This window comes from Chinchilla lanigera, unplaced genomic scaffold, assembly GCF_000276665.1.
Source record: "Chinchilla lanigera isolate Chin_1 unplaced genomic scaffold, ChiLan1.0 scaffold00051, whole genome shotgun sequence".
NCBI lineage: Eukaryota > Metazoa > Chordata > Mammalia > Rodentia > Chinchillidae > Chinchilla > Chinchilla lanigera.
Genome location: NW_004955452.1, coordinates 10023556 through 10050797, shown reverse-complemented (window position 1 = coordinate 10050797; position 27242 = coordinate 10023556). Strand labels below are relative to the sequence as shown.

The window sequence follows — 27242 nt, the reverse complement described above, 5'->3', positions numbered from 1 at the left end:
GTCCGACCTCTAGTGGTCACCTTTACAGTCAGGGCATGGCCCAGGGGGCTTCTTAGGGCAGTCCCTCTCAAGGTGGCCTGGCTTTTGACAGCGGTAGCAGATGAATGTAGTCGACGAGTTCTTCTTGGGGCCCTGAGAATCAGACTTAGGGTCTGTTTCTCTTAGTGCTGCAGCAAAGGCAGCTGTTTTTTCTTGGTCTCTTTGTTTTTTCTCCTTGGCTTCCTCCTCTTCATGGCTATAAAATACTAAGGAGGCAATTCTTACTAACATCTCAAGTGAGCTATCTGGGGCAAAAACCATTTTTTGTAGCTTTTTTCTACTATTTGGGGCTGACTGAGTAATAAACTTATCTTTAAGAATAGTTTGTCCCTTTACTGAACTGGGACCCAGGGAAGTATGCTTTATCAATGCCTCTTGTCTAAGAAAGTAGAGAGGTGTTCTCTCCAACATCCCAGAACATTGGGACCCTGCAACCACTTAGTGTCCTCTCCCCAACTGTCAACACAGGCGGCAGGAACATGTGGATGAGGTCCTTGGCCCACTAGTCAGTCTCAGCACCATTAGGTGCAAAGTGTCCCAGGCAGGTAACCTAGACACGTACCTTCTCCATGAAGGTGGTTCTTCAAAATCTGAATATTGGGCACCCATGTAATCCATGAAGTGTTGGTGCAGACCTGTCCATAGCTCCACTCGCTCCTCCACTATAGCCTGTACATTTAGGGGAAGAATGGCCTCCAGGGGGTCTCCCCAGGAATTGCTAAGGTCCTCCTGGTTTCCAGTTCCCGAATGGCTCCTACATCCCCAGTCAGCTCAACCTCTGAGTCATCGGGTGTCGGTACTCTCGTGTTCTCCGCGTCCTTGTTCATCAGCTGCTCCTGCACTGACTCCAGACCTTTCTGGCTCTCAGTTGCAGGGCCAAGAGCGACCCGCCGTGTGGCGTGTTTTCCCAGAGGTTTTTCCATGTCGGGATGGTTCATGCACGTCTCCTGGTGGGCCTATTCTGTCAGCACTTCTCTGTGGTATAGCGTTTCTTGACTGTGTGGCGGCAGCCAGCGCGGTGGTCTCCACACCGCTTCCCGGGCACCTGCTGCCTGCCTTACCAGGCACCTGCGAGGCCTCCCAGAGCAGGCGCCTGCTGCCTGCTGGCCTCCCCCTATGAGGAGGAGGATTCTAAATGGTTTTTTTTGTTTGTTTTTCTTCCGGTATCAGGAATCGAACTCACGACCTTGCGCTTGCCAGGCAGGCATTGTGCCGCTGAGCTAAATCCCCAGCCCTGTCTGTCTTTTAAATATTTTGGGAGGCTCTGCTGGTGCGTGCCCAAACCATCCCTTCTGACTTGTGATTGCTTAACCCCTTAGCTTGGGGTCCCCCTCTTCCAGCAGGCACTTGAGGGCTAGCTCTGGGGTGCAGGCTTGTCTTTGTGATGCAGCCTCCTCCCTTCCTCATCAGAAGTCAGCATGGACCAGGCTTTGACACCTCTGAGCCTCACAGGAGTCTTGGGGGCAGAAGAATGAGTCCTCAGAGCTGAAAGAAAATACAGGACTTTTGGAGTGGGTTATTTGGGAGAGGGTGGGCTTCATCACTTGCAAGTTTCCGGGTAGTACTGTAGAGATTCCATTATGACCAAGAGGCTGGACCAAAAGGTCTGTAGGGTTTCTTCTGATACGTAGTTCTCCAAGTGGACCTAGGTGCTGGAGTGAAAAAATAAGCTCCTTGTAAGCCACCCTGATCTTTGGGTCTGAAGGTACTGAAATATCGCATTTTCCAACCTTTCCCTCTCACTCTCTGCTCTAGAAAGCCATCATATTGGCAGACATTTAGCACAGTCCCTAGTGCTGCTACGTGCCAGGCACTCATTCATGCAGACCTGTTTTGAGTCCCAACTCACCTATTCAACTGTATGACCTCAGGCACATTACTAAATTCTCTGCACCTTAATTTTCTCATCCCTAAAATGGGGAAAGTAGCACTTACCTCCCAGTACTGAGGATCAGTGAAATCTGATTGAATGGAGCCTCAGTTATAATTGTTTCTCAGCCCCCCGATATATTAAATGTAACTTATTTGTAATCAGCTAAAGACCTAGAGGTAGTTTTTCTGTGAGGCTTTAGAAACCATGGTTACTGAACTCTTTTTTTCCCCCCCTATTGCACAATCTTGTGTTTGTCAGTATGAAATGCGCTTGGAAAAACTCTCAGAAGGATTGGCAGTGTGACATGCTATAAAAGAGAGTGGAGTCAGGAGCACTGGTTTTCATTTCTGATTCGAACTTTTCCCGACAACTCAGTGACCCTGGGAACCAGCCTACCGTTGTCCCCAAACTTCCTCCCCAGTCTGGATTCCACCTCAGCTGGTGGTTCTGCCTCCTTTGTCATGTGCAGGCTAGAAACCTGAGTCATCCTAAACACTTCCCTCTCCTCACTCCCCCTCCATCTCTTTCCTAATCTAATTAGTTCCCAAGTCATGTCGAGTCTATCTCTGAAATAGCTAGAGAACCCATGCCGTCCCCCCTGTTCCCAAGTCTGCTGTCTGGTTCATGCCCTGCCTGCCTGGTACCTGGGCTGCTGCCGCCCCACTAGCTCATCCCCCACACTACTGGCTGATTCTCTGAGCAAGGCTTTGATCACGTTCCTCCCTACTGGAAACCCTTCTGTGGGACTCCATTTTCTCCAGCGTGGAGCCCAAACTTTAAAGTCGTGCTCCTTTGTTCAAATATTTATGGAGGCTTGCAGGTGCCAGGCACTGTGCCAGGCCCTGGGCTACCTGATGACTGAGGCCCAGCATCTGCCCCTGGGGAGCTTACTCTTGGGAGGAGATGCAGATAACTCCACTGCTGACTGAGAGGTGATGGGAAAGGTGGTTGGTCAAGGAATGTGTAAAGCGCCTTCCTGGATTCCCACTGTATTCTTTCTTTCACCTATTTCCTGACCACATCATGCTCACTCATAAGTCCATGCTGTCTTTCTTCTCCCTTCTGTCTGGAGCATCTTCCACTGCCTTGTTTTGCAAGGAATGCCCAGGCATCCGATATTACTTCTCTTCTTCCAACTCTGATATTACTGCTTCCTCTTCCAGGAAGCCTTTGTGATTCATTTCATGAATTGTTCATGTGACTGCTCATTTATTCATTCAGCAAGCAACAGATTCCTCTGTCTATGTGGCCTTCCTAGCATGTAAGTAGATTTTTCTGCTGGCACTGATCAGATTGTTTTATAATGATGTGTGGGCTATTCAAGGGCAGGGTCCCCTTAGTGTTGTGCTCTCAAGTTGTGCTGTATAAACACTCATTGAATGAAGTCATTTCACAGCTCTGCACTCAGTTTCTTCATCTGAGAAGTAGGCCACTACTCTCTTCCCTTTTTCTGCCAGCAATGTTTGCATATGTGCAAGTGCTTTATGGGGCTTTAGTGTGGGAGAGAAAGGGGAGGGTTTTGTTGCTGCCAGACTGCTCCAATGCACAGGGCCTACAGTGAGAGTTGGAAGGGCAGAAGCCCTGCCTGGCTGTGTCTGCTTTGCTGTCCGTGGAGCGTTTCCCAAATGGGAGAGTTGGGTCTCAGGTCCCTGACTAGGGAGAGCTTTGCTCACAGGGCTTCTGACAGCAGCTGCTTCCCGTCTCGGTGTCCAGAGTGTCCTAGCCTGGAATCCTGCACCCTGTTGCTCCTGAAGGAGCTCTGTAGCAAAGGCAGGGGAGTCATTTGGTGTGGGCTGGTGTGGGGAGGTAGTCCTGCCCGCTTCTGCCTTTTCCTCTCAGGGACTTGGGCAAGCCTGTGTCCCTCCCAGCCGTAATTTTCTCATCTGTAAAATGAGAGATAAGTTACATTAGTGGCCTTTGGGGTACCCCTCCTGTCACACCTCTCCAGCCTCCTTGGGAATCTTGTTAATTCCGAAGTGCCAGATAAAATGTCATTTTCTTGTGGAATCCCTCTGATTGTACCCCCTTTCCATTGCAATTCCATGGCAAGTGGCTTATGTGTCTAAGTTATACACCTATTTTTTATGCTGTTCCATTAGGTGTTACAGAGTAGCCCCATACCCATCTGTTAATTGTGAGCTCCTTCAGAATATCTTACCATCTTTTACCCCGGATTTACCGGGGCTGGGACTTTGCTGATAGTAACAATTCATAGAATAAGAACAGTAGCTGCAATGCTTTATCAATTGCTCATTCCAAGCTTTGTTGTTAGAACCATTTTTCTTCCACTAGTGGTTTTCAGACTCTCTTTTGGGTCATTCTGAGGGTGCTTCCAAGTCCTCTCAGAATCTAGCAAGGCAGGCGGCCCCCATGGTGAGGGCCCTGGAACTTGCCCTGGCTTCAGCCAGAGCTAGTTATTTTGATTGATTTTGTTCATTGAATCAAGGGCTGCTTTAGCTAAAAATTAAACTAACTGAATTTTGCTACACATATTTTGTGCAATACATGGAACAATCCAACGAGGAAAGGATTATTATATTTTGTGAAGAAGCAGGCATGAACTCAGCCGGTAAGAGCAGAGATTTGAATCAAGATCTGTCATGATTTCATCGTCTGTGAGAGTCTTGCTGTTAGGGAGCTTCCAGGGAGGAAGAGGCCCCATGATACTGAGTGGGAGAGGTGGCCGGGTTGCTTCCTGCCCTCTGCTGAGAAGCCTCCCTTCCTTAGATGAAGTATGAGTTTGGCCTTAGCCTCAAGAGTAACTGTCTCAGGACCTATCAAACGCAATAAAGGAGAAAGCCCAGACTTTCAGTGCTAGGTCAGTGGGGCACCAAAAGTTGATCTGGAACACACTGGCACCTGTATTGTCCTTAGAACTTGGCCAGCAGCTCTCCGTGTGCTTGACCTAAGCATGGCTGCAGATGTGTTGGTGATGTGCTCTGCCAGGCCCGGTACTGGCCATTTAGGAGCATATAGTGGGACACTCCAAGCCTCACGAGTCACTGACTTGTGGCATGTAGAGATGGACAGGAGTCATGTTGCTCCCATGTAAGCTCTAATGCGCAAATGGCCTGGAGACCTGGATTTGAGTCAGGAGACCTGGATTTTTTGCCTAACCTTCTCCATAGCCTGTGTGTAACTTCTCTGGACTTGAGTTTCCTCTTCTGTAGAGAAGGACTAGTATTAATAGTTAACATGTATCCAATGCTTACTCTGTGTCAGGTCCTATGTCAAGTGCTTCACATAACTCATCTCATTTCATTCCTATAGTGGCTGAGGTAGACACTAGTATCAGTCCCATTTTGCAGCAGAAGATTCTGAGGCTTAGAGAGGGTAAGTCATTAGTCCACTTGGTAACTGGCAAGACCTGAATTTGAGCTAATTATTTTCACCATTGTGCCATATTGGCTTAGGAATGGGTGTCCCTGCCTGCCTCGGAGTTGGGAGTAAAGCTAGGGAAATGTTTTTATATGTTGAGCTAACCGAAAGTAAGGAAGACATGCTGTGAATGGATATTATTTGTAGACACAGCGCTGGTCACTGATGAGTGTCAGGGCTGTGTGGCAAATGAAGTCTGTGCTGTGAATTCTGCAGATGAAGATGGGAGCTGCACAGGGTAAACATTTAGAATTCTGTTTGATTCATTTGACTACTCATTTATATAATAAATACTTACCGAGCACCCATTGTGCTGGGAGCTGGTGTTGAAGTGGCAAACCAGACATGATCCCACCTTTGTGGAACCCCTTGCTGTGCAGGAAAAGGGGAGTCAAGAGGGCGAGATTCCAGCCTTGACTCTTCAGACCATTGGTGGTGTGACGTTGGATAACTCACAGCTTCTTAGAAGCTTAGGTTTCCTGTCTAAGCAAGAGGATCGTAATTCCAACCCTGCCAATAAAATCAGCTGAAAGAATGGCAGTGGAAGTGCTTTATAGCTATAAAGTGCCATACTGTGGTCATACTGGCCATACTAGCCTCATCATTCTGACTGATACCTTCCCACAGGGCTGCCCTGGAGCTGCAGGACAGGCGCCTGGAGCCCCTCCGGGCAGCTACTACCCAGGACCCCCCCACGGTGGAGGACAGTATGGTGGTGGCTATGGGGGTCCTGCCCCTGGAGGGCCTTATGGACCACCAGCTGGCGGAGGGCCCTATGGACACCCCAGTGCCCCAGGAGGACCATATGGTGGTGCAGCGCCAGGGGGGCCTTACGGTCAGCCACCTCCAAGTTCCTATGGTGCACAGCAGCCTGGACCTTATGGACAGGGTAAGTAGTATCTTGGACTCTGGGTCCTCTGACCTGGTTCTGAGTTACTCATAATTCATCCTTGTCGTTTTTATTGCTATGCAGGTATCCTGGTGTCTGGCACATTTGCATTTTGTTTCCAGTCTGTATCAGCAGGATGAGAAGACTGTCAGCTTTGCTGTGGTACCAGCCACTCCAAAATCTCCTTGGCTCACCACAAGCATTTATTTCTCTTGCTTGCTCATACTTATTTACTCTTGCTTATGTGTCGGCAGCTGCAGGTTGGCAGCTGAGTTTCTGTTCCATGTGTCTTTTCATTCTGAGATCCAGGCTGAGGGAGCATTCCTTATTTGGGATGTTATCTGTGTGGCAGAAAAAAGAGAAGACAGCTAGTAGGGATGGCAGAGCCTCTTAAGGTTGCTGCTCTGCAGTGCCACATGTCTGTGTATGCTCTGTTGGCCAAAGCACATCCCCCAGGCAGGTCTGACATCAGTAATATGGGAATGGATGCTTGTATCATGGAGGAGCTCTGTGAGCCCCCAGGTAGCCAGAGAGAATCTACAATGCTTTTATAGGGAAAAGGAGATCAATAAATAATTGGAGACAGTACTGTACTCTACTGGGGGAGAAAGCCCATTCGTGTGGGAAGGAGACTGGCTGCCTTTATAGGAAGGCAAGACAGTGTAGTTTTGAAAGGTTGGCTTTGAGGTCAAACTACCTACTGACCTGACCAAACCATTTCAACTCTTTAAGCTTCAGTATCCACATCTGTAGATGGGAGCAGTACCACTACCTCCCATGGTTGTTTATGAGGATTAAATGAGAAAGTGTCTGGCTTGTAGGGAGGGCTTAGTAAACAATATTCTGTGAGAGGACTCACTCTAGGGCATTCTTAGAATGGGAAGGATTTGGCTTTTAATATGCTGGCAGATGTGACATGAGCTTTACCATTAAAAGATGCTGAGGCAGGCAGGAGGATGAGATACAGGAAAGGAACACCAGAGAAACTGACGGTGAGGTTCTAGACAAGGTGGTGCGGGGCAGAAGCTGAGAGATTTAGTAGGTGCAGAGAGCCTTGGCTGGGGGCTCTGGCCTTAGTGAGATATCTGAGCAGTTAGACAAGATCAGGGAGAGGAGATACCAGCCCTTTCTTTTGCTTCCCACCAAACTCTTTTCGGTCAGCTCCTTTACAGAGTGATTGTTCCTGGGAGACTAAGCCACCAGCAAGGCAGCCCAGAATCACTTTGGTGCATAGGAAGGGCCCCCAGGGAATGCACTACTGGGAAACAAGCAGCATCTGAGTGTTTCTACTCAGGCAGGTGGCCCCAGAGGAGATGCTCCAATCTTGGGGGTTCTGAGCACTGCCAACCAGTGGCCTTTAGTCTCAGAGCCCAGAGCATCTGGCCATTTGCTTTCAGCTCAGCCGTGCTCAAAGATTTCCCCATCCTTTTTAACACCTTGTCTCTAAGCACGTTGGAAGTCACTGCAGAGAAAGGAGCTCTTGGTTCAAGGCTTAATCCCTCCAGGCCAGAGGCTAGAGGTAATCTCTAGGGCTGGATAAGACTGGAGGGCTATGCCTCACACCTCAGCCACTCACCTTCTGCTGCTCCTTTTGTTTAGTTTCCACTGCCTCCTTCCCAGAGTAGCTAGTGACACCGCTCCCTGCCCTCACGCTGGCTTCGGTCCTACAGAAGGCACGGTCCGTGCATCACCTGCGCTGATGGCCTTGGAGGTGCCACCTTCAGTGCTGGAGTACCACTGTTCTGGAGAACAGATTGGACTATTAGAGCCGCCCTCTGCCCAAAGGAACATTCTGAAGGCCCTGTCCAGCTTCCTCACCCGTTATTCTCCTCCCCTCCCACCCACCCAAGACCCCTCGGAGGACTGTGATTGCACCCTGTGCCTTTGCCATCTGCCCTTTCTTTTCTTTATTATCCTTTTAGACTCAGTTGTAATATTCCTTCCTCTGCGAAAATCTAACCTTACCCATTCCAGGGCCTTTGCTAAGAGCCTTATTTTGCTGTTATCATTTAATCAGTACAATCACCCTGGGAAGTGGTTTCATTTTAGAAATGGGAAAATCAGTACTCAGAAAATTACATATTTTACTTAAAGCCACACAAACTAGTAAGGATCAGAGCCAAGAATCCAAATTGCTTTGATTCCAAATCCTAAGCCCTTCTATATAAACCATGAGGCCCACACATTTTATAAAATTTGCCTGCGAAGGGTGTGGCCCTCCCTCCCTCATGATATTGCGGTACAGGAAGATAGGTGGCACCTGCCTGGATTTCCTGTCCAAGGTCAGACTCAGCCCTCGGCCAGGCAAACCTTTTTCCCTCTGGCTCACCGTTGGGACTGGGTGGTGATTTCTCTCCTCCACAACTTCCCATGGCCGTCTCTGCCACTGTTCTTGTGAGCCCCTTTGTGGCAGTTAACTCTCTCAAATTTTTCAAAAGATCGCCTTCCCATCTCTCAGCTTACCTTTTCCAGAAAATTCGTGATGTGCTAGAGGGGGACGGGAAACATAAACAGAGAAGTGACTGGGGCACTACTCAAAGTACCTGAAAGATTCTTGGAGCAGAAACCAACTGCAAATACCTATAGGTCTGCTGAAGGCCTCTTTCCTCACAGTAAGAATGTCAGCTTGATGGAACAGGTAGGGAGACTTGTGAGGCTTTGTGGGTAGGGAAAACCTGTAGCTAGTGAGGCACTGAAGCTTCCGGGCATTTCTGTAGATTGACCTGGAGACCTGGGTCTGACTCCCTGAGTTCACCCGCCTTTCCCCAGGTGGCGCTCCTCCCAACGTGGACCCTGAAGCCTACTCCTGGTTCCAGTCTGTGGACTCTGATAGAAGTGGCTACATCTCCATCAAGGAACTGAAGCAGGCTCTGGTCAACTCCAATTGGTCCTCATTCAATGACGAGACATGCCTCATGATGATAAGTGAGTCCTGGGCCCTCTCTGTGGGCTTGAGCTGGGGCAGAGCCACCTGATAGTTGACACTAGGTGCGCAGGCATCCACTCTGAGGACAAGTCTTTTGGTCCAGGAGGAAGCTAGGTTCAAAGAAAGAATCCCTGGACTGAGAGCTCTTTCCTTTGGATCTTTTTTAAGTTCTAGATCACTGAGTTATAGGTTGACTCAGTTTTCCATTTTGCATAAAGGGATTCCCTGCCCTGGTAGTAAACAGCAAGGGTTGGGATCTGCATGGATCCAAGACTTGAGACTTAGCCACTGCACCAATGGAGAAAACAGCTCTGATTGGGATGGAATTGAGGGTGGCTGGGGTGGAGGCTGGTGCTGCATTTGATGCTGGTACCTTGGGCACAGAGATCTGGGTCTCAGTTCTGTGGTTCTGTGGAATCTCCCAAGCCAGCCTGGGGAGAAGGGCTCCCTCAGTGGCACACTTGGCCCTCAGTTTTGAAGCCTTCCTCTCCTCCCTGCCTACCCCTCAGACATGTTTGACAAGACCAAGTCAGGCCACATTGACGTCTACGGTTTCTCAGCCCTATGGAAATTCATCCAGCAGTGGAAGAACCTCTTTCAGCAGTATGACCGGGACCACTCAGGCTCTATCAGCTACACGGAGCTGCAGCAAGGTGAGGGCGTGGCAGGTGCATGGTGGGCAGGCCAGAGGTGGACTCTTTTTACTCCGTAGGATGGAACAAAGGTTTTTCTTCTCAGTGGCAAATGTCCACTTCTACCCCAAAATATTGTCCTCAGTGTAGGCCCACTTACCACACTGCTGTGACCTGGTTGGAGCACTGAGTCAAAATCTAGAGCAAGGAGAGACTGGGTGTAGAACGAGGGCTGGAGCACCTGGTGGTAGGACACCCAGCCAGTCTGGCCATGCTGGGTGACATGGCCCCAGGTGGCAGGAAGCCTAAGATATGGAAACTTGATGCCCTGGGGCACTTGGAGACCAATGTGTTTTGTTTGTATGGTCGCTTCCTCTCATTCCTAGCATGGGGGATGGAAAGAGTTCTGTGCAGGGCCTCAGAAAGATAGGCTGTATTGGTACCTCTGCCGGAGGCAGTTTCTTTCCCAGCTGTGGGACTGAGCACACTCTGAAAGTTGTAGTCGGGTAAGATGACCTGAAGCCACAGGTCCAGGTCTGTTTCCGATCTGACTCTGTAAGGCCAGTAGACGAAAGGACAGGGGGCTAGTGGGTCTGTGGGATCCCCAAAAGAGAATTTTGTGACTGAGGAGGAGGCAAGGGCTGCCAGAGTCCAATCCCTTGCCCTGGCTGTGGGTTTCAGTCAGACTAAGGGAGTCTGGGGGGAGTGAGTGCGCCATATCTGCCCCTGGTAGAGAGGAGATGGTCGTTACTCTTGCCAGCTTGTGCCATAGCTGTGGGTAAGGGTGACACTAATAGCAGCAAAACTAGCATTTAGTGAATGCTTGCTGTGCCTCAGGCACTGTAATAAACATCTTTAATAGATGTATAGAATTCATTCTTCCCATGCGTTAGATCCTATTTATTATTCCACACCCTTTGGTGAGGATCCCTTAGGGTCTCCTTTCTACAAATGAGAAAACCAAGACTTAATGTACATAACTTGCCTAAGGGCCCACAGAGCTAAAGGAGAGCTGAGATTTGATACTGGGCTGGTAAGTTATGTGGAGAAGAAGGCAGGAAGCATCTCAGTGGGAGGTGGCAGTGCAGGCAGGCGATCTTGGAACGGTCCCAGCAGTTTCATACAGGGAGACAATGATTTTATTAAAACAGCACTTACTGAGTGCCAGGCACTGTGCTAAGTGCAGGACATGATCACTCCCTTTGATTCTTACAGAACCCACAAGGTTAAGTGTCAGCCTCATTTTAGTGGTAATAAGACAGAAGGGTAGAGGAGCTAAGAAGCTTGCCCAGAAGAAGGCTTCCTGCCTTCTTACCAGCCCAGGATCAGATCTCAGCTCTCCGTTAGCTCTGTGGGCCCTTAGGCATGCAGCTCAACCTGGGCTGGGCTGCCCTGGATGTCTGCCTTAGGCGGGGACATCCCCGCTTCTTCCTTCTGTGTGCGGATGAGCCACTGTTGTGAGCCCAGATTAAACAACCGTGAGGGAGATTTGGGGAAAGGAGGCCTTTCAGTGAAGGGAGCAACCAGACAGAGTCCCCGTTGTGCTCCTGACATCTTGACAGACCTTGGGACTTCACTGTCTCTTCATGCTTCTGTGCCGGTCCTCTCAAAATCCCCTGATCTGCGGTGCTCCAGTGTTACTGGCCGATGGAGGTGCTCGTGGCAGGCTTTTATTCTGTTTTCTGTGCCCCTCCTCTCCAGCTCTGTCCCAGATGGGCTACAACCTGAGCCCCCAGTTCACACAGCTCCTGGTCTCCCGCTACTGCCCTCGCTCTGCCAGTCCTGCCATGCAGCTCGACCGCTTCATCCAGGTGTGCACCCAGCTGCAGTTGCTGACTGAGGCCTTTCGGGAGAAGGACACCGCTGTACAGGGTAACATTCGGCTCAGCTTCGAGGACTTTGTCACCATGACAGCTTCTCGGATGCTATGACCCAGCCTCCAAGGACCTTTCCTGGCTCATTAGTGTGGGAGAAGCATGTGGGCCTCTCTTTTCCTGTCCCTTGTAGAAATTTTTCCTTGCTTGAGGCAGCACTGTTCCCAGGGGTTGGAAGTCCTACATCAGAGCCACCAAATAGGGAGGCCCTGACCTGTGGCTACACAGGTAAGAGCCTGACCTAAAAGAAGACTGGAAGTTGAATGCTCTGACAGCCCTGAATGGTTGGATGGCACAGCCTTGTACCAAGAGACGCCAGTCATGGCAATGGAGTTAGTGTCTGGTCAGCTTGTTCTGGCCTGCAGCTCTCCCCTGTGTACTCTGATGCTAGTAGTAAGTGCTCATCAGCCTCTCACCGTTAGTGCCTGTCCTCCCTCACCCAGGCCATCTTGTCAGAGGAGCGCAGAGCCGTTTCTCCACAGTGAAATCTGTCTGAGAATAAGGGAGATTTTCCCATAGAACCAACAGCTTGGATTTTCCTACATCTAGGAATCCTTGCGTGCGAACTTCTAAATGCCGTGGGCCTTGCCCACTCTGGGAGCTTGGATATATGCCCTCAGGCATCTTTGGCCAGGCAGTTGCCCTCTGAAGCTCGGACCCTTCCCTTACCTGCCATGCTGTGCTCAGCTTCAGTCTCCAGGGGACCATGTCACCCTACTGCCAATGCTTTTTTTTTTTCCAGTTTTTTTCACTTGGGGCCAAAAGTCCAGTGAAATTGTAAACTTCAGTAAAAGGATACCATTCGAACTCTGGAGTCCTTTGTTTCCACCATGACTTCCCAGCTACAACTTCATACTCATCCATTCATTCACTTATTTATTCTTTCATTCAGCAAATACTTAAGTACATGCTGTGTACCAAGCCATACAGAGAGAAGCAGCTAGGGGGTGGGGCGGGCTGTGGCTGATGGGGGCTCCTCTCCTTTGCCAAGGTGAAGTTGGGGTGGTGGACAGCTCACTTTATACTGCCAGGTTCACTTCCATGTGGCTGAGGATCAACCCAAGAAGCTGCCCATGTTTCATAGAAGTTTTAGGCTGACGTGCTAGGCTAGAAGCAGTCACCCCAAACTTTTCACGTCTCGGCCTTTTTATTATTTCAGGCCCAAGTTTTATCTTCTAGACAAACTGCATTTATGGAGTCATAACTTTTCCCCCATTTTTATTAAGCACAGACATCTGTACCTGCCAGTTGGATCTCTAGATCAGCATGATACCCAGTCTACATTGGAAGTCTGTAAGGAGCTGACAGAATTTCAATCAAAAGCTGAAGACACCAGACAATCTAGTTTGCCAGGGGAGCCTTATCACTGGTAATGGTGTGATTATCCTTTGGCTTTTGGAGATGAAGATAAGAGCTTTGAGGCCTGTCCTCCCTGCAGTGCAGGGAGTAGCTACAACTGTTTAGCCAGCAGGCAAGTCAGGCTCAGCCAGTTCAGCCCCCTTCTCTGCACTGCTGTGCCACTGGAATCCAGAATCAGATGGGATCTATTTCCCAGAGGCCAGTCCCCATCTGGATCCAACATCCCCTCCCAGGACACGCAGGGAGTCCAGCTTCTCCTTGCAGAACTTCAGTGACAAAGACTCGGCCTCACCAGCTAACTCATTTCCTCTTTAACTGGTGGGAACTTCCTCCTGATGTGGATTCTGAATCCTGTCACCTTGGAAACACTAGCTGTTGACTTGGATTTTCTCTTCAGGCCACATCACCCTTCCTGTATGCCAGTCTTCTGGGTAGTGCCGCTTGCTACCCTCCCCCACCACCCACACACATTCCCAAGTGCTCCCTGAGGCTGGATATCCCTGGGCTCTTCAGCTGCTCCTTACGGCGCACCTGAGTTGCCCACGTGAAAGCATAAAGCCCCTGGCAACTCTGCCATGCATACCACCAGGCCTACTTAAACTGATAATGGAGCCGCAGGCTCCCCTAACCTCAACTGTCAAGAAGCAGAGAGGGCTGTGGGGTCCAGTACTTGAGTTGCCCACATAGAAGCATAAAGCCCACCCCAGACCACAGGGCAGATCTGCAGCCATTACATGAAACTCCTGTTGTCTGTTCCTGCTGAGTGTCCACTGAGACCCATCTTTGTTTTTTAATTTTTTTTACGTGGTGCTGGGGATCAATGCCAGACCTTGCACATGCAAGACAAGTGCTTTACCACTAAGCTACACCTTCCGCCTTCTGCTCTAAAACTTGTCTTCAAAATGGTGTCTGAGAATAAGAGAGATTTTCCCATAGAACCAGTGGCTTGAATTTTCCCACATCCAGGAATCCTTGCATGCAAGGATTCCTTCTAAATCCCGGGGGCTGTGCCTGCTCTGGGAGCTTGGGTATATGTCCTTGGGCATCTTTGGCCAGGCAGTTGCCCTGTGAAGCTCGGACCCTAAGGTGGGTGAAGAGCCTAAGACCTGGGTCAGTCCTTGCAGGCATGGTTGGCTCTGGGCTGAGTCCTTGTGCCTCATTCTGCATGCCTCTCCTCTAGACCTGCCTATGAGCTTTGCAAGCAGCTCTGGGTCCCAAGGCCAGTGGGAGCACAGAGGAACAGGATAGCCCATCCCTCCTGGCAACAGCTGCACTGTCCACTGTGAGCTGGGGCTGTGCTGGTGGCTCGTGGAGAGATGATGTACAGAATACCATCCACCTGCTGTGGGTCAAGTGGGGTGCCCAAGACGAGCCATGCCTATGCACTCCTGGGTTGGACCCCACAGCCCACTCTGCTCCTTGACAGCTGAGGTTAGGGGAGCCTGCGGCTCCATTAATCAATTTAAGTAGGCCTGGTGGTGTGCATGGCCGAGTTGCCCCGGGCCAGATGTCTCCTGCGCCTCCCAGCAGAGCAGCACTTCAGAATGCACTCACGTCCTGCTCTGCCAATGAGGATCAGGGCCTCTGGCAGCCCTGTAATCATCTCAGTGGCAGCTGGAGCACGTCTGGCCAAGTCTGTAGCTTTCTCTTTTTAGCCTGTGGGTTCATAGAGAATAAAGAAGCCCTGATTTCCAAGAAGGTGAAGGAACAGTAAGTCCCTTCACCTGCTGCCTGTCCCCCATGTCCTCTTTCTTGCTAGAGGCTATTGGGCTGGGAGCAGGCAGTGTGTGAAAGGTCAGTGTGGGCATCAGATGCTTGGCACCACGGAGGAGGCAGCCCTGTGTGCTCTCTGAGGCCTGGCCAAGTCCATCCGGGAGCGGGGGAAGGGGAGATCTGCAGATAACAGCATGCCAGTACCTTCTCATCGTCTCCTAGTTGCCCCACCTTCTACTCCTAACCTGAGCAGCACAGATTTTGTGTAATGACAAGGAAAGGGAACATTCAGTGCCAGGCTTTTAATTACAATTGCTTCGGGCTGCTGGCCTCCGTGCTGAACGACCGCGTGGAGAATGTTTTATCACACCACAAAGCCAACAGGGTCCAACCTATTGTGTGTGCACTGGGAACCTGGTGAGGATGGGCTGTGCTTGTGGCCTCTCTGAAGGACTGGATCCAGATTAGTTCACACAGGCATCGGGGCAGCTGGCCAAGTGCAGCCCTGGGCTTTAGGGAGCCCCTGGTCCAGATGGAAATGCTGTGGGGACCTTTATAGCAGATGCCAGGGAGGGTCTCTAATTGGCAGGAGAGAGACGGGTCTTTGGGAGGAAGGCCAACATCCAGGATGACGAGGGCGGGCGGTACTGTCAGGTATGGCCAAGCGAGAGAAGTACACTAGCAACCATATCCACAGCACTTCACAATTTACAAAGAGCTTTTGACTTCCTTGGGCATGCTTAAGCTTCACATCAACCCTGCTTAGAGAACACAAGCTCAGACAGGAGAATGACTTGCTCAGAGTCACACAGGCAGAAAATCAGGACTGGAGCTTCAGCCTTTCGCTGCATCCAGCAGCCTTTCCAGGGTAGATCCCAGGAGCCAGAGGAGCAGCCCAGGCAGGAGTCAGCTGCACCTCCCAGAGCCTGCAGGGTGGCCCTAGCTCAGGGCAGCACTGTGGTGACGCTGGTGAGTACCACGTGCTCGGAGACTTTGGAGACGGAGCAACGGCTCTGCAAGGACAGGGACTTGTGACTGCCAGAGGAGCGGGAACTGGGGTCCTTCAGAGAGCTGCAGGGACCCAGGCCGGGCAGGCAGCAGGAGAAGGCAGCCTTAAACTGCTCCCGGAATTTGCCTTGGTTGGAAGACAAAAGACACAGCCATAAGGAGACAAATGCAACAGGAACGGGTCTGAAGCCCAAGGGACACCGACATAGCTCCAGCCTAGCTGCCTGTGAGGGGCAGGGAGGGAGGGCAGAGCTGGGATAGAGAGCCCCAGGGCAGGCTGAGCATTGCCAGGGAGAGAGACAGAGGCCCGTTCTTGAACAAAAATGCAATTGTCATCTGATTCCTTGACTGCACTCTGGCTTAGAGCCTGGCTTAAGACGTGGTGTCTGGCTCAGGAGCCTCAGGTCACCTCCACCCGCCTCGGTGCCTATGTGGAGAGGGCTCAGGGCTCACTCTGTGGCTAGGCTTTCACCAAGCTCTGCCCTGTGAGATGGAATGGCAATAGCAGCACTTGTGTGTGACAGTCACACTGCCAGGCACCATGCCAGGTACCTCAGTCTGTGTCCCCTAGAGCATCCCTGCACCCTGAGAGATTGTAGTGCATTGTCCTCACGTCACAGAGACAGAGCAGCTTGCCCAAACTGCCTTCTTCTCCTTTTAGAGGAGAAGACAGTAAGGGAGAGAGGGCCACTGCACACCATCCTGTGCAGCCCAAGATTACCAGAGGAACGGAGGTGATTTGGGACCAAGCCCTCGCTGATCAGGCATCTCTGGTGCTCAGCATAGGACCAAGCACACAGCAGGTGCTCAGTAAATGCAGACCGGATAGAGGTATCAAGAAGGCCCTTGTCCTTTCCTCTCCTGGTCTCTGAGTTGGAGTCCAGGGTAGGTAATTCTTGAGTGGCACTGAGGATTTTACTTTTGACCTCCAATCTCTTCAGGAACCTTTGAACTGTTTCTGGGAGTTTATTTGTGTCTAGGCTTTTTTTTTTTTTTTTTTTGTCTTTTTGAGACAGGTCTCGCTATGCAGTTCAGGCTGACCTTGAGCTCACTTTGTAGCCCAGGCTGGCCTCGAACTTGCAACGATCCTCCTGCCTCAGCCTCCCGAGTGCTGGGATTACAGGCGTGCACCACCACGCCCAGCTTGTGTCCAGGCTTAAACAGTCATCTGCACCTGCTCCTTAAGAGCCTAGTCCCCAGCCTGAGGTTTTGTGTCACTTCTGTTGGGCCAAAGCTAAGGGGGCCCAGGCCATGGCCAATGTGAGACTAGGAGGGAAAGGTAGGAGCTATAGGACTGCAGGAGAGCCCATGGCAGGAGTGGGGTCCAAAAGGGTGGAACTTCCAGGGGGAAGAGTCAGAGGGCTGTTGCTGGAGGTGGGTCCTGGGGTAGCCCTCAAGATTCTGGCCATCCTGCCTATGTGTGTGTCTGAGCAGGCAGAACCCATTTCCCATGCCTGGACTGCTGCTGCCGCCGCTGCTGCTGCTGTTTTACCTGACTACTGGATGATACAGTCATGCCCTCAGGCAGGGGCTCCTGACCCCCTGTCCCCTAGGCCTGGCTCCCTCTGGGAAGATGGACTATTGCGCATGCCGCCACTGGCCCAGCCCCTGCCCTTCCACTTTCTCACTAATGCAGAATCTGCTACTCCATCCTGGGTGCTGGCTGCTGGTAGAAGTGTGGCCTGTCTGCCCCTCAGAGCAGGGTTCCTGGGGAGAGCAGAGTCTCCCCCAAGAGTAGGCCTTCCCAGAGTAGGGTTCCATTGCCCAGGAGAGAGCAGGTAAAGCCTCCCTTCCCATCCCTTGTCTGGGCCCTGGGCTGGGGGCCTCTGGCCCTCAGTCACTTCCTGCTCAGCCCACTCACCACTGAGGAAGTTGTAGATGATGGGGTTGGCCGCGCTGTTGGCGTACACCAGCCAGTGGGAGAAGGTGAAGCAGGCGTAGACAGCTTCTCGGTCGCTGGCCTGGCGGAACATCCCGAACACCCTAGGGTGGAGGACAGTCAGGAATGGGGTGTTTGTGGGGGTGGTGCTCATGGACCTCCAGGGTTCCCACACCCCACTTCTGCCCACTGCATGGCCTTCGCTTGGGCTCTGGGCCTTCACTCCAGTTTTGGGTTCTCAATACAGAGTGTGAACTAGGGGCGGGAACCAGGGTGTATCTGCGTAGTCACCTATTTCCCCGGCCCATCCACTGGCTCATGCATCCTCACATCAACACAGGCATCCTACGCATCATCTGCTTTTCAGCTAGGGAAACTGAGGCTCAGAGAAGAAAGGCGACAGGCTCAAGGTCACACACCCAGGACACGGCCATGCCCAGACCTCGACTGTCTCCTGTGCAACCGTCCATGCACTTTCCCCAGCACCCCAGCGTCCCTCTGCTGTGTTCCCATGTCCCTCTGCCTGGACTGCTGTCCCTCCAGACCCCTCCGGGCTCATTCCCTCCGTTCCTCCAGGTCTCTGCCCAAGAGACTTAAAATGACTATTATATCTAAAACAACATCCCAACACCCCTCCCTGTCATCGTCACTCTGTGGCCTCTTTCTCTATTTCACATTCTTTCCCGGCAAGTACAGCTGCCCCAAGTCACACATGGATTTTTCTGTTTCTTTTCTTTCTCTCACAGTGGAGTGTAGCCTCTGTGAAGGCAACAACTTTGTCTGCCTTGTGCACCTGTTCACCCTAAAACTTGATGACAGTAGTGCCTAGGAGCCAAGGGTGATTGTTATTCCCATCTAGTGATGGAGGAGATGGGGGTCAGAGCTCAGGGAAGCGCAGCAACTTGCCCCAGGTCACACAGCGCAGCAGTGGGGGAGCAGGAAGAGTCCCTTATCAGCCCCACCGTTCCACTCCCATCTCTCCCTGTGCTCTCACCTCTTGAGGACATTGAGGACGCTGATGGGCAGGTAGCAGAGGGCGAAGACCAGCAGCACCACCATCAGCATCTTGGCCGTCTTCCTCCGAGCTCTCATCTGCTTCACCTCGGCCAGAAAGGCCCGGGCCCGGGGCTGGGGCTCCGTGCTGGGAACATGTCCCTGCTCCTCCAGCTGGTCTGAGGGCCGCTTCCAGTTCCGTACCAGCGCTGAGGTGGTGCCGGGGATCTGTCCAGCAGACAGACACAGCGGCGCTGGGTACGGCTCCCGGGAAGGGCCATTCCCTTGCTGGACCCACTCCAGGCATGACCGTGGAGCAGGGTGGAGGTGGGCAACCCAATAAACCCTAGCAATAGGACAAGCCAATGTTTATGATAAAGATGAGCTTTCTGGACTTGGGGAGCAATGTGGCCCTGGTTGGGACAGGGTGGCATCACTTCTCAGGGAAGAATGGGGCTCCAAGATTAGAGCCTCACTCTCCAGCATTAGCTCATTGTGAAGCCACCTACAGCATGCTTTGGGAAAGGTGTCGTTAGTCCTTAGCTGTCGTGCACCTCAGGTGGGGACCCTTGGCAAGGCCCTGGGCACTCATCCTCCTTAATCCCTGCTCCATCTTTGGGGTGGGATGAGTTGTGCCTCTCCCTGGCCCTTGTCAGACTGTGGGGAGGGCTGGGCGAGGGACAGCAGGAGGGCAGCAGGGATGGTCCTGGGCCTCAGAGCATGAGTCCCTGCCTGGATTGATGCCCATAAGCCTGGATGGTTCTGGGCTCCTGGAGCAGCCACAGACATCCTTGAAGCCCCCATCTCATTGCCAGCGTGGGAATCCGAATCACCCCACAACAGAGGGCTGTGGGGCTCGAGAGCAGGAAATATACAGTCTGGAGTCAGTTTCGACAACCGTGAGCTGTGTGGCCTGCCAAGCCTTGGGTTCCTGTCTGTCAGATGAGGAGGACAGTGTCTCTGCCCTACAAGACTGGGAGTCTGGGAGAAGCAGACAGCAGGGTGTGGGAGGACCTGGGCGTTCCTCCATGGCGGGGCCTGGATCTAACCTGTCCATCTCCCCACCCACACCCTGCACAGCCTGGGTGTACATGAGTTACTGTGTGTGGAGTGTAAGTGACAGCCAAGCCCAAGCACACTCTAGCCTGCATATTCTCACTGGCCAGTGCTGACCCAGTCTCGCTCTGACTTGTGCTAAGGCCTCTGAGCATCCCTCTCTCCATGAAACCCACTGTGGGTCCACTTATAGCGGAGGAAGGAAGTCAGGCCCTGGAACTGGCAGGCTCTGCCCTCATTGGCTCTGGCAGGAGGGTTTCCCTTGCTCAGCACTGTGACGGGGCAAGACTGCCTTTCTTGTTAGAGAGTCGTAAGACACTGGATGCAAAGCCTAGTTTGGCAAGCAACTTGGAGCTGCTGCTATTGTTGTGGTGGTGCTACAACCTAAGCACTGCAACTGCATGGGTCCAGGTTTTCATCTCTGATTTTTTTACTCACTAGGTCAGTGCTTTGGGGACCCTTACACTGCTACTCAGGTCTTTATTTCTTACATATTAAGTGGGGGACAAGATGTGGTAACACAGAGGCTGCCAGGTCAGCTAGGGGCAAATACTACAATAAATGGCAGCTGCCGAACTGGAAGGATGTTGGTCACTCTTGTGCCCCAGGGCGGGCACTAGCACTTTGGGCCTTGAGATCCCCACGTCCCTAGACCTGGCCTCCCCTGGGCCGTAGCCAGGGGGGTGTGTTCCGAAGGCAGAGGACTGTCTGCTCCCTTAGACTGTGGCCCCACCCCTCCCAGCCCAGCCAGTGCCACCAGAGTGGGCCTCACCTGGCGGCCCCAGAGCTTGCGGAAGATCTGGAAATAGGCCATGGCCATGAGGCCCAGTGGGGCCAAGTAGGTGACGATGAAGAAGCAACTGTGGTAGATCTTGGGGTAAAGTTCATCTGTAGGAGCCAAGAGATGCAAGGGTCAGGCCCAGTCTCAGAGCCCCATCCTGCCCCGAGAGTGACGCCACCCTGTCCCAACCAGGGCCAAAGAAAAGCTTGGGACAGCTCTATCCCATGTGGGCACCATGGCAGGGTCCATTTTAGAGGGACCCCCAGCAGCTAGGGGAACCCACAGTGGAATTGCCCTGAGGCCCACCGTTACCTGCCCAGTGTTCGTCACAGACAGAGAAGAGCCGGGTGCGGTTGGCTAGCTCAGGCAGCACGCTGCTACATTCCATGACAGCAGCCTGAGGCACCATGACAGCCAATGACACGGCCCAGATGCCCAGGATGGAGCCCCGGGCGCGCCGGGCGGTGCTCTTGAACAGCAGCGGGTGGCAGATGGCATACCAGCGGTCCAGGGCGATGAAGCTGAGGGTCAGTACTGCCACTGACACCGACACGGCCTGCCTCATGGGGATATGACATGAGAGGCGAGAGGGATAGGTGTCTGGGGGTGGGGGCATTGCCCAGAGATACTGGGCGTAGGACAAATCCCAGCTCTGCCACTTGCGGGAGTCACCTGAGAAGTCACAAAACTCTGAACCTCTTCTGCAGAAAGGGAATATACCATCTAGCTGGCAGGATTCTGGTGAGACTAAATAAAACCATGTATGAAAATGTCTAGTTAGAGACCTGGCACAGGGTAGGTGTCTCCCTACTGTGCACGATTACTTACACTTACGGGAACTTACTGCTTGGTATCCACACAACAACCCATCAGATGGGTGCTATGTTATAGATAAGGAAACTGAGGCACAAAATTCTCTCGTCTGTCTGTCTTCCTGCTTAAGATCACCAGAGCTAATCTGAGTGGAAAAACCTCAAAAGGCTGAGAAATCCAAGAGGGATTTCTCTCACCCGAGAAAGCCACCCTTTCCTCAAGAGGTTAGGAAGAAGTTCTCATTCTGGGAGGCAGAGATGAGTGTGGGCCGGCAGTGTGGGAGGCATCGCCTCCAGGGGTGGACTGCACACATCTGGCCCCTTAGGATCAAGAAGCAGGTCCAGCAAGTGTTAGTGTCTGTGTCACTGTAGGCTTGTCCCTCTCTCTCCTGTGCTCCCACTCAGAGGTGACTTCGCATGTGTGTGTGCACACATGGCCATGTGATATGCCTGTGACAGGGAGCAGATCTCTGTCTGAGCATATGGGCCTGTCTGTGTGCTCATGTGGCCACCATGGTGGCCTGCCCTTGCTGGCAGTAAGAATGACTCTGCAGGGGTACTGAGCCACCATGACCTGTCTGAGAGGCAAGCCTGAGGGCCACCGAGACCTACATAAAGTGGTGGGCTGGTTTGGAAAGGTGTGACAGGCTGGTGAGTGGTGCCGAGAGAGCTCACCTGTAGGTAGGGGATGACCTTGCAGAGGGTATGGCCGAAGAGCCAGGACTCAGTGATGTCCACCAGCAGGCTGGCAGGCAGGCAGATGGCCGTTACCAGCACATCAGCCAGGGACAGGTTGACGATGAAGTAGTTGGTGACCGTCCTCATGTGGTGGTTCCGCCACACTGCCAGGCAGACTGGGCCACGGGGGAGAGAGGATGAAGCCAGTCCAGTTCACACCCAGTCAGGGAGTCCCCGGTCCCCTTTAGGCCCAGGACCCCCTCCAGTTCCCAGGGGGAGCCCTCAGTACCACAGCGCAAGAAGCAGACCTACCCAGTGTGTTGCCCACCAGGGCTATAAGGAACACGGCCACATAGGCCGCGATGAGGACCCACTCATACTGCTTCGGATACAGGTAATCACGCCACAGATAGCGCAGAAACTCGTCTTCGTAGTCTGGAGGCACGGGGGATGGCTCCCTGCTGCCAGTGGGGACCCCGGTCTGTGCCCCTGGGGTGGTAGAGGGCTCCATGAGGTCAGGAGCCACAGCAGCTAAGGGGCATCCTAGGCTCTGCGAGGATGGGGGAGCCGGGTCCAGTCCTCAAGTTGCACCCAGGCCTTTGAGGTCCCAGCCTAAAGCTTCTGAAAGAAAGAAGGAAGGAAAACTTAGGGATCGTGCCTGGCGCTCTGTATGTACGCTGCCTCCTAATTCTCAGCCGTGGACCTGGTGACATCCGAATTCCACACGTGTTGCTGCTGTGCAACTTACCTCGTCCCCTTCACCCTCAGTCTCCGCATCCAGTGCTGTCCGACCGGACCTACCTTCCAGGGGCGCGGCGAGGAGCAGCGCGCTCTGATCGGCGCTGAGTACCGGGAGTACAAGAGGCCGGCCTTACAGGCGTTCCATTATTAGGGAGCCCTGCTTTGCGGACAAAGAGAGGTCCAGCCCCTTGCTCCAGGTCACAGAACGACTAAGCCAAGTCTGTTGGAATCCACCAAACACTACAGATTTGGGAGAAGCTGTTCCGATTGCAAACATTCTTTCCTTGAGTTCATAGGATTCATTTTTAGTCAGAAAAAAAGTGTCGAGGCAGGTATTAGAAACCAGACCCTGCCCTTTGGGCGCGCACACAAACATGGCCAGGAAAGATGCGGGGAGACGGTACTGACCACCTCCCTGGCGACTCCCTTCTTCAAATCCCACCCCCAGGGGTGCTCCGGCCCACAGCTAGGCCCTGCTCAAAGCCCCGGGCCGCGATGCTCCTCCGTGGCCGCCAGGGGTCGCTGGGCAGGTGCGCAGTCCGCTCTCCATTCATAAATCCGGCCTCGCTCCCGGCGCCTCCCTCCTGTCTGAAACCCCTCCTTCCCCCGGGCTGGGCAGGGACGACCCCGGACGTGTGTAGTAGGGTTGATGGTCCCTGGAGACCCGTGGAGAAGAGGGAGGGGACTCCGCACCCCACCGGCCTCGGCTGACCGGCTCCCTCGGCGGGACCTCCCTGCAGCGGGAGGCTGCGGGGTGCTGCGGAGGGTGGGCAGCGAGAGCGTTCGGGGTTCCTCAGGAGCCTGCCTGGAGGTGAGCAGAGTCGGATGATGACCCAGCCTCCCAGCATCCAGGTTACCCACCCCCGAGACTCGGCCCCCCAACTCGCGCCGCCCCAGGTCCTTTGGAACCCCGATCTCTAGCCCGGGGGTCCCCCACGCCCCGCACCTGTTGGCTTCGGGACCCGGGCGTTTTCGGCTGCTGGTCCCTCGACCCTGCGCCCGGGACGTCGCCTTCCTCCGGGAAAGGCCCGGCGCCTGGGCGCGGGGCTGGGGAGGGGGCCAGGCAGCCCCCTCCCGAGGCGCCGCTGAGTCCCCGGCTGGGCGCGAGCCCCGGCTCCAGCGCGGGCGGTGGCTCGGCGCGGGCTCCACCGAGCTGCGCGCTCCGGGGAGGGGAACCCCAGCCGGTCTGGGCTCCGGGTCTCCCAGCCCAAGACCCAGAGGAGGGTGGGACACGCTCATCCTCCTCGCCCGTTACTTCACGCTTGCATCCTACCTCCATTCATACGTCCACCCGTTCATTCATAAGGTCCGCGTTCATTCAACATTTATGTCCCCGGCCGCCGCGCATTGAGGGCACGCCTAATGTGTGCAGAGGATCTCTGGGCAGCTCCGGGGACAGCGGTGCAGAGGAGGACCCCAGCGCCACCTCTCCTCGCCGCCTCACCCCGCTGATGAGGACGGTGGCACAGGTTGGTCGCAGGGTGAGAGGGTGCCCGCACCTCTTCCAGACAGGCTCTGGGTGCTGCTGGAGCCGCGCGCTCCCAGCGATGCCAGAAAGCCCTGCTCGCTTATCTCCCGGTTCTGCCGGCCCTTAAGGCTCCTTGTTGTTCGTGCTTACCTTTCCCCTCCCAAGACAGGGATGCGAGGTGAAGACAGGAAGGCAGAGCCAGAGGGGCCCAGGGATTCAACACACATCCACTGAGCTGTGTGTGAGGCAATGAACCTAGATACTTCGGCTTCCATTCCTATAGGGTAGGAGGTGCATGATCTCATTTAATCATCACACCGACCTGGTGAGGTAGCCGATACTGTTCCCATTATACAGATGAGGACGCTGGCCGAGCTTGGCTCAGTGATTTGCCCAAGGTCACCCAGCAGAGTCAGAGCTGGGTTTGGGGCTGGACTCCTTTCAGTTCTACCAGGCGGGTGAGCAGCCAGGCGCCTCACCTATGGTGGAGTGGAGCTGAGAGGGAAGGCAGGGGGCAGTGAGGCACAGCAGGGCAGGTGGCTTCACCAGGGCTTCCTAGAATGGGAACACCTACGTGGAGACCTGAGGAATGAGAAGGTGGCCTTGCAGGGGGCTGGTACTGGAGGGGAGGTCTTCAAGGTAGAGGAAGCAGCAGGTGCAAAGGCAAGTGGCCTTCTGGGAGTCACAGATAGGCGAAGGGTGACACCTTGGCTTCAGGCAGTCACTTTGGCCATTCCCTGCCTCCAGACCCGAGCTCCCTAGCAAACAGACCCCACCCTGCTCTCTCACCCTCTGAGATTCCCACCACTTTGAGGTGACTGCTGAGACAACTCTCCATCTTCCCCCTGCAGCTAAAGCCCTTTACAAAGGTGCTGGATGGAGAAGCTCTGCTGGCACAGGACACGTGGGAGGGGAGCTGGGGCAGCACAGGGACGGATCCAGTGACTGTCACTTCTGCAGAACAGAAGGGAGGGCAGGGGCTGACCCCAAGGCAGAACTTTCTCCTGGGGCATCTGCGCCTGGGGTGATGAGTCGTGCACACCGTGATTCCAAAACTGTCCCGCCCTCTCTAGGAGCTGGCCAAGGTAGAGAAAGAGATGTGGGACTGAAGAAAAGAGGGGCCAGCTGGTGTATGTGTGTGCATACACCTGTGTGGGGATCACTGCGTCACAGAAGGGCTGTGTGTGTCTAGGTTGTGAGGGTCTGTGTCTCTGTGCGCGGGTGGAGGATGAACTGAGTTGATGATGGGAGGTCACCCTGGGTGGGGTGTGTCTGTATGGTCTTGATTTGTCCCCGTGTTTTGGTGCTTGTGTGTGTAAGCTGTGTGCATGTGAGAGGGGTCTGTGTGAACTATGCTTTGACTAGCCCTGGCCTCTGTGTGCTCCCCTGTGAGTGTGGGAATGTCTTTGTGTCCATGACTCTGAGTGTGTGAGTGTGAAACTAGGTACATCTGCTCCCACAGCGATGACTCAGCCCTCCATGTTACCCCACACACACACACCTCCCATCTAGGGCTGCGACTGTTTGCTGAGTACAGACTGGGGAGGGGGCTGCAGCACACGGTGGCCAGGAGGCAAATGGTGCAGGGACAATCGAAGGACAGCCGCAGCCAAAGGAGCGCAGCGGTGAAGTGGAAGGTGCAGATCCGCGTGTGTGTGGGCGGTGGGTACCAGCTGAGCCCAGCACAGCCCCGACTCAGAACCCAGCCAAAGCTCAGAACTGGGTGATTTATGGCCACCCTGACAAGCAGGTTCAGAGTAAGCAAAGGGCTCCCAAGTCCCCCAATCATTCCGTGGGGGTGCATGTGTCTGGGTGGGGAGTGAATCACAACTGAGAGTCTACCCAGCCAGATTACCCAGTTTCACAGAGACAGTACATCTTTCCTTATGAGAGAGCCTGAGGAGCCAACTTTCCCCCCTTTATTCCTATGTACCCCAAAATAGCTGCTCCCTAGACAGGAGATCATAAGGCAACAAATTACCTCCCACATCAGACCTAGGCCAGCAGGAGGATGTAGGCACCAGGTCCCTCTGGGCCTCAGTTAGGCCCACTCAGCTATAATTTGAGGGTGGGGAAGCCTGTTATTTGTCTTAGATGGACCAGAGGGAGACTCCAGAGTCTGTGCCTGGGGGAAATCTTGGGGGCCGCAGGGCTGGTGGTACCCTGGCAGACTCATAGGAGTTACGGTTGCTTGGTCCTTGGGCACAGCAGCACTGTCTTTGGAAGCTCCTGGCAAAATGCCTGTGCCTAGGAGAGAGCAGGAACCTTGGGTCCTCCGTCTCCAGGCTGGGCCCTCTGTCCTGGCGCCTGCTCCGCTCGGGGAGGGCCGACCTGAAGCCTTGGCTTTGCTCGAGCTGTCTGTCAAGTGGTGCCCACATGACCTCTTTCCTGGAAACAGCCAGCCCTGACCATGTTGATCTAATCCTGAGTCTCCGAGCCACAGGTCCCTGTCATATCTGTCTTCAAGTGTCAGCCTGGGCAGTGGCCCCAGGTGCCAGCCCCTCCCCCACTCTCAGTTCCAACGTGACTTACAGTAACCTCTGTCTGGCTAGGAGGGAGCAATTGAAATGTAATTGGGTTTTCCATTTGCTAATGCTCCTGCGGGCCTGGGGGTGTGCGTGGGGACTCTGTGCAGGGCAGGGGTGCCTTTTTAGGAGGACAGAGATCAGAAAACAAGCAAGAGTAGAGGCAACTGGGGCTGGGCTGTGGGCCCAGAAAGTGGGTTCTGGGTCTGGGGAGGCCACTGAGGTAAGCCGTGGGGTTTGGATGCTTGGCCCCGGCTACACTGGCCTCCGAGAACACCTGTGAAGTGTACATGCCCCGCTGAGGTACCCAGAGACATCATGTCCTCTGTGGTCCGGGCTGGACCCTGTGTTCAGCCTACGGCCCCCTTTCCTCAGGCCTGGGTGGCTTGAAGGGACCAACATCCACTGGAAGAGCGGGGGCCCAGAGCCCAGGGTCAGGCATCTGCGATGACTTTGAAAGCTACTGAGATTTTTTTGTTTTGTTTTGTCTCACCATGTAGGGTCTTAGATGGACCAGGGTCTCACCATGTAGCCCAGGCTGGCCTCGAACTCACTCCCAGGTGAGGCAGGGGAAAAAAGACTGGAGAGAGTAGCTTCCTTCCTGTTCACTCATCCATG

At 53.6% G+C, this 27242-nt stretch overlaps 2 protein-coding genes across 4 annotated transcripts in view; one reads left to right on the top strand and one right to left on the bottom strand.

Annotated features, from left to right (window-relative positions):
• Positions 1-12418, top strand: part of Pef1 (penta-EF-hand domain containing 1) — a 17492-nt gene extending 5074 nt beyond the window's left edge. The window contains exons 2-5 of the mRNA XM_005395031.2: positions 5918-6179; positions 8949-9104; positions 9615-9758; positions 11439-12418. Of these exons, the coding sequence (XP_005395088.1) occupies positions 5918-6179; positions 8949-9104; positions 9615-9758; positions 11439-11668 (792 nt within the window). The 3' untranslated portion in view covers positions 11669-12418. The remainder of the gene's footprint in view (positions 1-5917; positions 6180-8948; positions 9105-9614; positions 9759-11438) is intronic.
• Positions 12419-14530: 2112 nt separating this feature from the next.
• Positions 14531-24334, bottom strand: Hcrtr1 (hypocretin (orexin) receptor 1). 3 transcript variants are annotated; one of them, XM_005395029.2, is made up of 8 exons: positions 24250-24334; positions 22203-22511; positions 21888-22066; positions 20713-20956; positions 20392-20507; positions 18565-18791; positions 17553-17674; positions 14531-15818 (listed from the first exon to the last, which is right to left on the bottom strand). In XM_005395029.2, exons 2-8 carry the CDS (start codon positions 22399-22401, stop codon positions 15628-15630), a joined length of 1278 nt encoding a protein of 425 aa, XP_005395086.1. In that variant the 5' UTR covers positions 22402-22511; positions 24250-24334; the 3' UTR covers positions 14531-15627. The 3 variants fall into 3 exon arrangements, with proteins under 3 accessions (XP_005395086.1, XP_005395087.1, XP_013374917.1); XM_005395030.2 differs by lacking the exon at positions 24250-24334 and adding an exon at positions 23905-23989; XM_013519463.1 differs by lacking the exon at positions 24250-24334 and adding an exon at positions 23578-23694.
• Positions 24335-27242: the final 2908 nt, after the last annotated feature.

What these genes read in the sequence shown, in the direction of transcription:
- Hcrtr1 (XM_005395029.2), bottom strand. Translation starts at nt 22,401, where the DNA reads ATGGAGCCCTCTACCACCCCAGGGGCACAGACCGGGGTCCCCACTGGC. An exon ending in AGGTCATCCCCTACCTACAG is followed by an intron (nt 20,957 to 21,887) that starts GTGAGCTCTCTC and finishes CCCATGAGGCAG; the next exon opens with GCCGTGTCGGTGTCAGTGGC. An exon ending in GTCCTCAATGTCCTCAAGAG is followed by an intron (nt 17,675 to 18,564) that starts GTGAGAGCACAG and finishes CCTCCACCCTAG; the next exon opens with GGTGTTCGGGATGTTCCGCC.